Here is a 12,343-nt window from a genome sequence, read left to right on the forward strand (position 1 = left end):
ACCAGCTTATCTGCGACATAAACCAGGAAATTCCCCTTCAAATGTTAAGTTGCTCACTTACCTAACCTACATTCGCCCGAAACTAGATTATGCCTGCGTTGCGTGGTATCCGCATACCACACTAAATATAAACAAACCCGAGAGAATACAAAGAAAAATGGTTCATTTTATTTATAGCATATACAAACGTCCAGACTCGCCGTCTCAACTAATGTTGGCTAATGACATTCCTTCTCTTCAACTAAAAAGACAGGAGTACCGTCTGGAACTTTTACATAAACTGTTTAACCACAAATTCAACCTCGAACCTTCACTTTATGTAAGTCTTCTTTCCACAAGGGAAACACGGCACCATCGCTCTGATTCATTAACACTCATCTATGCCAGAACAGACACGTACAAGTTTCCCTTTTTTCTACGGACCATATCAGAATGGAATTCTCTGCCGGTACTTAAAACCTGGGATGATCTGTTTGGCATGCACCTTTCTGCATATTTGTTATGAACATTGCGTTATAATTTTGGTACATTACATTGAATATGTGTATAAACGAATGTATGTGTATACTTTTTTTGTATCTATATATGTTTATCTGAGTGTAGAATTATGTATGCCTGTCTTGCAAACCACAATGTGGTTGGCAGTATGTACTAAATAAAAAAATATTGTACCGTTTTATTGTACATTGACTTCATGTACCCACTGAGACTGTAGTGTTTTTTTAAAAGACAATAGTCTTTCTTGGGGACCTTCAACGCAAAAATTTTGGTCTGTCTGTCTTTCTGTACATATGTCTGTTTGTCCACTCTTAACAGCATCGGGTACTTAAAATTATAGAGTTTGCTAATATACACTAGAGGGAACTCTGGCGCTAGTGTCTATGGGAGCTGCAACGCACGGCGCTTCAGCGAGCATGGTAATTATGGGTAGTGCACACATTTGTCTAATATTCGTACTTCTGGTCTACTTTTGGCTCCGTGTGTGTTCGTGTGGCTTGGAGCTGCTTTCTTACGAAACAAATACTAGCAAACGTTCAGCGCTTGCGCTTCACCACCTTATTCTTTTAGACTTACCTTTCCAAACCGGGTCACAAAGTTCAAAAGGGTTGCACCTGTCTTTCAAAACAAAACCGAAACAGCAATAAACGAAGCTGTAAGTACGATTCACCGCCCGCAAGTACGAAGACTAGGCAAATGTGTGTACTACACATCATTCCCATGGTCGCTGAACGATCGCAGCGCCTGAGTGCCCTCTAGTTAATTTCAGGAAACTCTATGCTTAAAACGGCCGACCCTATCCACAGCGCCCACCAATGTTGCCCAAGCTTGAGCGTTCATGCTTGTGCATTCGTCAATTAAAAAGCGTATATTGCGCATGTCTGGGGCACCATAACAACACGTATATATTCTGCATGTGCGTCTTTTACTAGAAAAGGCCTACATAAGTAATTTTAGGGACCGTGGCGCTTATCACGCTGCGCTGACCATGCTACGCTTGCACGGAACGGGGAGTGTTTCCAACGCTTTGCTAAGACGAGATGGTGGTGGCATCTAGCATCGTTTGCGTTCTACACTTTATCACCTCTGAGATGGGCGCGCACACCCGTCTCAGAGCCACGCGCTTTATTTTCTAAAAAAACCGTCAGATGGCGATCATACCTCACGTGTGACGTGACTTGATGCGCTCGTTCGCCTCCGCTGCACGCTCGAGGCACTCTAACGCAGTGCCTCCAGAATACCACTCACCGATTTTCTTGCGCCGAACATCTAATAAATGTCTTGTTCCCTCTCTCCACATGCAAGACTATCGTTTTTCGACGACATTTGCAGAAACATGCAGATACGGGGCCAATGTTCTTTACTGATGATTTTTTATTTTTTTAAATAATTCGCTGACGGTCGATTTGCCATTGCATCTCTTTAATTGCCATGAGATCCAACGCCGCGACTGTTAAATGAGTTACGCGGATCCACATACCTCTGCCTACACGCGCCACTTCCTTGATGAAATATTCTTATTGCTTTCTGATGTTCCGGTGGAGTTACACGGGACTTGGATTAGATAAATTTTATTTGGTCGTCCAAAACACAGATAACTGCGTTGCGGCCCGCTTCCACGTGGGGACTGAGATGCCGAGCTCCTCCGCCGCCTCGATATACGGGACACCTCTTTTATTTCTTCAAATCGCTGTCCGTATGAAAGGGCCCCTAGTGCCCTCTGGGTAACGGTACAGAAGGTCCGTTCAGGCGGGTAACTTGAAGTGCGCTGTCGCCTGAGAATCGCTAAAACTTGACTTCATTCCGAAATAAGTGTTTTATATGTGTACAAGTAGCGCTACGATGTTTCTGAACCACTATTTCAACAATCGACGTCAACTAACATTTGCCTCTAGCGTTCCTTTAAGGCTGTTGAGCTTTGTTCACTTTTTTTTTTGTTTCGTGGATATTGCATCTTTCTACGGGAGTTTCCTAAAATAAAGAATATCGGACTTTCACTCACTTTAACTGCGTAGATCTGAGATACGCTCCAGCGCGATGGAAAACGGGGAAGAACATCAGGGAAGCGGTGACAAAGCGCAAAAGTCTGAACACGAGAGCGAGCGGGGCGAGAAAACAGACCTTGAGACCGGCTCCGATACGAAGAGATACTTGTCGTCGTAAGTATATACCTCCGTTCGGTTGGAAATCTACTTTTTGTTGCTTAAGACACTTTCTTTTCTTTAACCACCTATTTCACCCGCATTCCGCGTCGGGCATGACAATTTCTGGCTGAAAAACTTGCGGGTCGATACCACAAAAAAGGGAACATAAGCAGTCTTTCACTAGGTCACGTGACTTAGATTGCATTATTTATGTGCCTGCCAGCACTTGTTAGCACTGGCTGCTGCCGGTTATAGTGTCGACTGATGATGACTAAGAAATAGCTAATCTTGTCAGTGTTGGCTCTCCGCTTTTACTGCACCAACACTGTGCCCATTCGGTTTCATTTCAATGATTAAAATGCTTATAAAAATTCTTTCTGACAACTTCTAGTGAGCTTTCAAACCAATGCTGCCGTATTGCTGTCCCTATCTCGGTTAACGTTAATATATTTGTAACAAAAAGAAACTAGATTCTACTAAACGCCTAATGTTCTTAGTAGCGACGTTGATATCTGTGGCAACACTTAATAACTAGTAAATTTCAATGAGTACTAGAAATCAGTCAAGTTAAAATTTATTCAATTAACTTTTTGTTAGTTACTGGAACGTGTACTCCGATTTATTTCGCACACAGAGACGAAGTAGAAGATAGCCGGAGGAGTGAGAAGGCTGAGAGGATTGAGAAGGGACCCAAATGGAGGTATGGCAGATATATCAGCTCGCGTTGTGTAGGTCACGTGGTTTCTGCGGCGTAAACCGATTCTGGAGTGGCAATTTTTTTTTCTTTTTTTTTTCAGGCGGGCACGAAGGTAAGAGTTCGTCAATACTGGCGTAATGTGTTTCTTTACCGCTGTTCTTTTTTGTATATGCAAAATTATTCTACCAATTGCAGTGGCCTGTTTTATTTATTTAGCCGTTGTTCATAATTAATAATTGTTGAGGTTTAATGTTGCAGAACCACCATATACGATTATGAGAGATGCAGTAGTGGAAGGCTCCGGAAATTTAGACCACCTGGAGTTCTTTAACATGCACTTATATCTAAGCATGTGTGTTCCAAGCATTTTCGCGTCCATCGAAAATGCAGCCGCCGCGGCCAGTATTTGATCACGACATGCCACTAGACCACCGTGACGGGTAGCCGTCACTCGCTACATACCATATGTTATTCATTGCACATCGTGAGCATCAATTCAGTTTTTAATCAGGCATCGTTACATTAACATACGATGTCAGCGTGAAACTACAATTTTATATTCTTTTTCTAGAGATAGTTTGCATGAAATTGATACGTGTCTTTCATCATTCACGTAAAGTATTGTACTTGAACTGAGTTCTGCTTGTTTTTTGTGTATTTCGGGCTTACGTCGCTGTTGCTTCGTTGTTGACTAATCGGGATGTATAGGCCTACAACTAAATAGCTTTGTCTGCTTAATTTTGCCTTATATCGGTGACATGTAGCATCAGGGGCATCTACAACATCGGTAACAAAGAGGCCGCATTTTCTGCGCCTGTGATGCGAAGAGTCGATTTCCAGAACCAGTGTTAATCTTTCTTTCTCGTGTTCTTTCTTCTTTTTTTTTTGTCCACGTGGTGTTCAGGAAAAGCCAGGCCGGGTAAGATGGCGAGTCGCTTACAGCTTATCTCGGGCACAAAATGACATTGCGACTGCTTATTTTGGCTTCACTTGCAGATCTATTTCTCAAGCGCCTACGCTACAAAGGCTGGAGCTTGGAGAGTAAGTGCGCAGAGTTGAACACTATTTTCGCGCGTGTGTTTGTGGACCCCATCAATTTCCGGTTTGCCTTCGCCAATTCTACGCTATTTCAAGCGTTCAAATTTCGAGCCACACCAAACCGTTCGAAAGTTCTAGCGGACATTTTTAAAGAATATTTGTTTTGGAATTTAGCCATTATATATAGTTGTTTTGTTTTGTAGATAGCAGCAAGTGCAAGACTAAACGCACGAATGACTGCCAGTTCAGCTTCACAACAATAGTTTTCTGCCTAGGACAAAAAGACCTTCGTCGACTTGTTTTCAATTAGTTGTTAACAACAAATGAAACAATGCAATAAAAAACACCTCCAAGTTGACTTTAACATATTTTTTCGTCATACTCAGCGTGAACTATTATTCGTGTTTAGATAAACTGCTTAACAATTTAGAGTACTGGGTACTCTATACTATGCGAGAGTATTCAGCCGTCCCATCGACCTAACACTTGATGAGGCCGCGTAGACAATGAATACGTCGTGAACGAGTTACGTAAGGAATATATGACGGCAAATAACAGGCTATTTGCCGCTATTATTTACAGTGTCAAAAGAAAGCTTACTTTTATGGATAAACTATAGGTTGGAGAATAATACGCGAGAAAAATTTTCAATGATGTATGCGTAATACCAGCCGTAATAAGCTTCCAAGTTGACGTTGAATCTTTTAAATCAGTCCTTAAATTAATCACCTATAAATACTGTAAGCATGTGTAAAAGTCCTGCACAGCTTCTGCTTTTCTCATATTCTGTAATGATTGTCACATTTTAATAGCTCATGTTTATTTTAAGGCTTAGACGGCTGTTTCTCTGTTAGTGTAACACTTTTCCTTTTTCTTTCTTTCCTTTTTTGCTTTCACTCAGCATACCGGAAGACCCTGCAAACGAGGTAGGGTGCTCATTTATGTGATTACTTTCTAGTTTAAATCAACATACAAAATATTTTGTGACACTTTGTCTCTGGACAGTTTGTGGGCTCCCAGAATTAACTGCTCTTGGTTGACGACATGCATGGCTGCACATATATATGGTTTGAGAAAATGTTAGCCGCTTAAAGAATGCTAAAAGTATTTATTTATTTATTAATTTATTTATTTATTTATTGAAAAATACCTTACAGTCCCGAAGGCATTAAGTAAGGGGGGTTACAATGAATGCGGAGGTAAACTTGTAAGGAATAACTGTACAATACAGGTTAATAACAGCAGCATAATGTGGTGTAACAAAAACTAACAATTCAATAAGTCAGCACCACTTAAAACAAGAGATTACAACTGCCTCATGAAAATAAATGCCAACAATTAACAACATAAAATAGCTGGAAAGTTAAACAAGTAAAACAACCTCACGATGATATATTAAATAAATGCATCTCAAGTTTTTGCTGAAACGTGTTAAAATGACTTTCAGATTCTCAAAAATACCCATTGTGCCAGTTTCGTTCTCTCATTTTATCTAATTTCACCTAACACGAACTGAATTCACGAGCTCTGCAGCGTGAGTGGCTAATTAACGGTAAATTTTTTGACATCCAGACATAGCGAATGGGCAGTGCTGAGGTTTATTTCAACTCGATGATATCGCCACATCCTCCTACAGTGTAGTCGGTCGCACGCTCCTGATGAGCTAACGCAGGTATTTCGCAGACTCGCGACTGCAATATTGATCAACGAGCAACTAATAAGAAACAGCCATTTTAAACAAAGGTGACTGTCTAAACCAAAAGCTACCATTTGAGGCTATATATACCTGATCGAAGGCGTAGCTAAAATGTTCATCAGTGGCGGAAAAGTCTACGGCCTGCTTCGCGGACTTTGCAGAATTGAAATGAGAAGAATTCAGTAGTTAAAAGTACTTCTTGCTGTGATGAGGATAGTAGTGAATACGATTAGTGGTCTGGTAATTTAGTAAAGTAATGAATTGCTTTGGAAATCACTCATTACTTTCTTTGCTGAAACACACCTTATCCGTTTCTTTTATTTGCAAAACAAAATGACCGAGAAAGGGAAAAAAACAGACAAGTTACTCTGAGTGCCAAATATGAATGTAGAAAGCTGAGAAAAGTTTTAATACACATATGTGCTAAAAATAAAATGTTTAAGAGTTGTACACAAACGATGAACAAAACTTTTGATTTAAGATAACTTCAAAGTAATTATTTTTTTTTTGCTTTCCGAGAGTAATAGTAAAATAATATAAAGATGTCTATTTTCGGCCAGCTGTAATTTGTAACCCAACTTCCTTTCGAAAATGCTTGACAAGCAAATACTAAAGCGATTTGGTTGACTTTCAGATACAATACGCCCCGCCGCGGTGGTCTAGTGGCTAAGGTACTCGGCTGCTGACCCGCAGGGCGCGGGTTCGAATCCCGGCTGCGGCAGCTGCATTTCCGATGGAGGCGGAAATGTTGTAGGCCCGTGTGCTCAGATTTGGGTGCACGTTAAAGAACCCCAGGTGTTCTAAATTTCCGGAGCCCTCCACTACGGCGTCTCTCATAATCATATAGTGGTTTTGGGACGTTAAGCCCCACATATCAATCAATCAGATACAATACTTTTTTCGGCCTCTTTAGGTATGCTTGCGCGTGTCTTGTGTGTATAGGGGAAGAGGGGGCAAATACAAATACGCATACAAATTGTAAAGCTGCTGGAGGTTTGTACTGAACACTCCAAACCACCCCCCCGGCTATGCAACTGTTCGAGAAAATTTGCGATTTCAGTTGGCTAGAACATTTGTGATCGCATTAGTCGCTCTTCCTTGAAGGGGCACTTCAGAGAAACAATAAACTTGCTTATATAGTGATACGTTATACCCTGAAAACTATAGTGCCATCAATTTCATGGCCATAGGTGTATGAATAGGTGAGATCATCACTACCAAAACTTCACATTTAAGTTTCCCCTCTGAATCTCCGTTGTTGACCTAACGAATTTAAATGTGCTTTGTGTGTGTGTGTTTTAGTCACACTGGCTCAACCTACATTCCGGAACATAATATCTGGCTCCTTCAGAAGCCCATATAATTCATTTTCGCTTATTATAAACTATTAAGGCCCTGGTAGACATCGTCATTATATATGACATCACAACGACATGTGTGAGAACTTCCAAGATGGTGTTGCCAGCCACATATTCTTACTGTGCGTTTTCTCAATTACTGGGTGCCCTCTCGCTGCAAGCGTTGTGTTTTTGGTATCGTGTAGGAGTAATTTACTAGAATTCGAAAAATTGTTTGTCACTTTAGCTTAAGACTTGTCGGTGTAAACCAAACCAGTCATAGGGCCTGTGAAGCCCGTATTGTTTTTACGCAGTTATATGTGATCCCGCTACGTCACTTCGCAGGCGACGACGGGGGCGACCATGTCCTTGATGACCGTCTCGTCCACCAGTAACTTCCGACCAAAATGACGAAGAACCGAGAAAGCGCGGAAGCTGCGCGGACGTGGACCTTTTCAGCAGCGCATTTAAAACAAATGTACAACGTAAATCACGATTAAAAATGAGCTTATACTTCGAAATAATGTATTTTGGCTGACTGGTTTATACGATGAAGCCTACGAATTAACGTCCGATAACTTGGGATGCATGTCATGCAGGAGCGTCCGTGTGGTCGAACTAATTTGTGTTCGCGCATCTTACGTCACATACAGCGTTCCAGAGAAAGAGAACGAGAGAGCTGGAGAGATGAAAGACTGAGTGGTGAAGAGAGCACTTGCTCCGTTGGCTATCCTACCCTTGGGGAAGGAGAATAATGGATGTAATAGAGAGAGAAAAGAATGGCAACAAGAATGTCGAAGAGGCAGTTATTTCCTACGTACAGAATGCAAACATGTGCAAGGCAGTTCACGAACATTTGTGAACACACGTTGAATTTTTAACGCTTAAAAAAGTCGTCACTCGCTCACCGGATCAACTGGGCTGCAATTTCATTCCTTGATTCAAAGTAAGCCTGACGACAAGAATTACCTTAAAAGCGAAACAAAAGCTAAGCCAGGAAAATCAGACAGCTGCGTTTGCATATACACGGTCCCACCCTGAGGCACGTCGAGGGGGGAGGGGGGGGGCATACTTCAGGCTTGCAATTTCTCGGGGAACAAACTGTCGCCCCGAGCAGCTATATTGCACTGTCGCGGAAGTTTTCTTCCGCATCTCTGACTTCCGCAAGCTCCCTTCTTTTTTTCTACAACGTCATCCGCCAAAGCTTCAAATCGTAGCCTGGTGGAAGTAACCGCACCAGGCGCCCTTATCGCGGGACGAGGATTTTTCTCATCAACGAGGCGGCAGTATATACCGCGCTTTCTGATGTCGATTGCACGGCGGCTTCAGAAACCGAGTTTCGGGATTCAAGAGATACAAAAAGAAATGTATCTAAAATAAATGTCAAGGCGTAGATCTCGAAAGCTGCAGCGTGAGCCTCCCGGTCTCGCACTGTCGATTTCATCCAATTTGTCATATTGCGTTTATCTAGTCGCACTTCTAAAACTTGCTAGCACTTGGGTTTCAGCCAAAACTATCTTCGGTCGTTTAAAGTTTGCGTGTGCGTCAGCGAAAATAACTTATTTATGGCCTCACTTCGGTGATTTACTTTGTCAAAGCTGCCCTGCGGCCCCTCAAGAAAAGCAAAAAAAGAAAGAAAGAAAGAAAGAAAGAAGATAATAAAGGAAGAAAGAAAGAAAGAAAGAATGAAAGAAAGAAAGATCTAGAATACTTGCTTTGGCCCTTGATTGGCGTTGTTTTTTCTTGTTGTTTTTCTTGCATGAGATTGATAACTTGCCTAGCTTCCTCTTTCCTCTTCTTTTTGCTAAGCGGAGCTCGACTAGAACTAAACAAATATCGCTGTGGGCGTCAGCAAAAAGCAAAGAAATCCACGAGGACAAAAGCTGAGACAGTCTTCATTTGCGTCGTTTTCCTCAAAACCCTCAGAATGAACTAGCCCAAAATGTAATATCACTTAATTGACTGTAGTGAAATAAAGTAAAAACAAATCTAGACCGGATGCCTGAGCTCAACTGTAAACGTACTGCGGGCTCGAGACAAATATAAAGAAAACATTGCACTGTCTTCGCTCGGCTGTGTCGGCAGATACGTAGCGTGAGTTATGGACGGGCGCGCGGACGAACGGATGGACGGATGGACTGGTTAGAGAGCTCCCGTGAATGAAGAGCCACATCACTAGTGACATGTCACTCCAGAAGCCTCCGGGCATTCTCCAGCGTGCCGGCTGCATGCGCGCCGTATGACGTCAATGCTCCTCGAGATGCGCAGCACGCCTCTCGATGAGCCACGTGGAACTGCTCAACCTCGGCCAGTGTAGCTTACGCTACAACACAAAGAGATGACGATAGATTAGAGGAAAGCGAGGGCATGTACTCACGCTACAGTGAATGCACAGGCTGCCTTCTTCGTTGTTGGGGAGGTGTATCACTATATTGCAACTATTCAGGACATATAGCGATGGAAAGGCGGAGACAGCAAATAAAGCCATTGGAAACCGCAATGCAGTGTACGTGGAAGGCTATAGTATAGTGAGAAATAATGTAGTTTATGACTGATATTTCATTCATCTTATCAATAAATAACGCATCTCGACTCATCGTCAAAGAAAGCACATCGTTTATTAAACAGGATGGGTGACGATACCATCCCAAACAATCCCCGTCATAACCAGCCTGAACACCACGAACTTACTTTGTACCATATACAGTTACTTTATTACCGACAATGGAGAAATAGACACTGTATTTTAAATATAATATTTACTTATTATTGTTTCGAGAACTTCTCTTGATCCAAGACAAAGCCTCGTATACAGCACGTGCGAGGAACTTCGCAATCTCAAAGCCCAGCATGACGTTAACGTAAACGCTAAACTTTCCGGTAGCGTCGCGGACAGCTCGCTGTGGGCACAATAGCCGTGGTGCCTGTTGTGGTGTAAAGCATCATCGATTGAGTTTCGTGAGATCGCCGCCGTAATAGTGTTCAGCTGCTGGTAGTCGTGGGTTCACTTCCGACCACGTCGGTCACACTTCTATGGAGCCGAAATGGTAGAGGACCGTCTACTGTGCGATGTTAGGGCACGTTGAAGAACACCAGGTGGTCAAAATTTCCGGAGACCACTCTTGCGGCGAGCCACGTGAAAATGTGGTGCTGGCATGATAAATACCGCAGGCATTACTACTTTGAATGTCGTAAACACGGTAACGAAAGTTTATTTTCACAGAAAATAAACATAAAAGCATAAAAATATATGCGGTGGTCTCCGCTAAGCCTGTAAGACCGCATATTCCCGCTATAGGTTATTCGATCGCCAATGACTTAAGTGACCGTCAGTAGTGGTGCGTAATACTTTTCATTTTCACTTCTCCACCGTTACCTGTCGTACTTGGCCCTGTCTCGTTTCATTAATACTAATTGCTATAGGGTTTATACATTCCAAACCCACGACATAATTGCGTGGGGCACCTCCACGGTGACGTTACAAATATGACACAAATTACGTCAAAAATTACGTCATGAATGGCGATTTGTGAACTAATACTAACTTCATGTGATGAACACTAAAAAAAATTTGCAGGCCTGCGCAGAACAGTTATAGCTAAAGCGAGAAGAGCAGCCTTTCAGAGCAATTTAAGCATTATTTGGGTAACTGCAGCACGCACATTTGCGGGGTACCCACTAAATCATAACTTGTAAATTTTTGTGTAGTAGGGAGGCATTCACTCTGCCATCCTTCGTCACTCTTCGGAGAAGCGTGATGCCCGCTACACAGTTGCAAAGAATTTTTCCCCATTTTTTTCATGCTGTGACTGACGAGGATGAAGAATTATGCTTGAAGCTTTTGTAATGGGTTTATAGCATTTGACGACCCACTCGTAACGCAATTCACATTGTGTGACGCCTGGCCATTCCTTCGTTGTTGTAGAACGCTTTATTATTGGTATTGAAGCGACTCCTCTTCCGAAATCAAGCCTGCCTAAAGCCAATTTGCCCCCGAGTTTCCTGCACAAGCGTATAGATCAGTTATAGAGTGCTGGGCTGGCACGCCGGGGACCCGGATTTGAATGCCATTATGTTCCTGGTGTTTTTCTTTTTTTCATTTTTTGAAATTATTTTGTGTTCTTTTTTTTTCTTTCTTATTTCGTGTGATAGTGGTTACGGACACCGGCGGAGGCGGCGGACAACACGGCGCACGCGACTGTCGTTCTCGTATCATGATAGCTTCCGCTGTAAAAGTACTAAAACTGACGAGCACAAAAGGAAGTGCGGTGCTCATCAGTTCGAGTGCTCTTTCATTCAGTGTACATGAATAGCCAATTAGCCCAGCAATCTCTACTGCTCATGTGATCAAGTCCTGTTTTTTTAATCACTTTGTGTTGACAAAAGCGATAGAAACCTATCGCATTTGATGAGGCAGTAAGGGCTTTCACCCTATAGCATGAAAGGCTGCCTCTGTAGCATGCACTGTGAGCAAGCAGGCCAAGCATGTAACAAAGTACAGTGGCTCGTTTCTTCATATCGGCTTCTCCTTCGTGCACACTTAGCACTCACTCACTCTATCTTGCTTCCTCATTTCCCTGTTTATTCGTTAGCGATCTACATTTTCTTTCTTCCGGGGTAAGGGATCTTCCAATACCGAGACCAACACAGCGAAAGCTATGCGGACGGAAGCAGCGGATCTCATTTTCGTTCGCTTGTCAGACCGGATCAGTTTCACGCTCCGTGCAGTGCCGTCGTGACGTCGAAGATCGGTAAACGCGAGGGATTATCAAAAAGCCCTCCCGAACTGACTCTGAAGTGGGAGAGTGCCCGGATACAGCCATTGAAAATAGAGCTGAAAGGCGCAAAAGATTCTAGAAGACTAGAACAATAAAGAGCAGTCGTTAGAAAATGTTAAGGCATGGCACTAATAGATGGGCGTAATTTGTTCCCT

General features: G+C 42.6%; 1 protein-coding gene and 1 long non-coding RNA gene across 2 annotated transcripts in view; both read left to right on the forward strand.

Annotated features, from left to right (window-relative positions):
• Positions 1–3,397, forward strand: part of LOC142766803 (uncharacterized) — a 53,864-nt gene extending 50,467 nt beyond the window's left edge. The window contains exons 20-21 of the mRNA XM_075868025.1: positions 2,514–2,657; positions 3,277–3,397. Coding sequence (XP_075724140.1) covers positions 2,514–2,657; positions 3,277–3,397 — 265 coding nt within the window. The remainder of the gene's footprint in view (positions 1–2,513; positions 2,658–3,276) is intronic.
• A 905-nt stretch (positions 3,398–4,302) lies between these two features.
• Positions 4,303–7,911, forward strand: LOC142804155 (uncharacterized). The gene is made up of 3 exons (XR_012894478.1): positions 4,303–4,380; positions 5,279–5,303; positions 7,756–7,911. It is a non-coding gene; the product is annotated as an uncharacterized LOC142804155 (long non-coding RNA).
• Positions 7,912–12,343: the final 4,432 nt, after the last annotated feature.

The sequence above is a fragment of the Rhipicephalus microplus genome, chromosome 1, assembly GCF_043290135.1.
Source record: "Rhipicephalus microplus isolate Deutch F79 chromosome 1, USDA_Rmic, whole genome shotgun sequence".
Taxonomy (NCBI): Eukaryota; Metazoa; Arthropoda; class Arachnida; order Ixodida; family Ixodidae; genus Rhipicephalus; species Rhipicephalus microplus.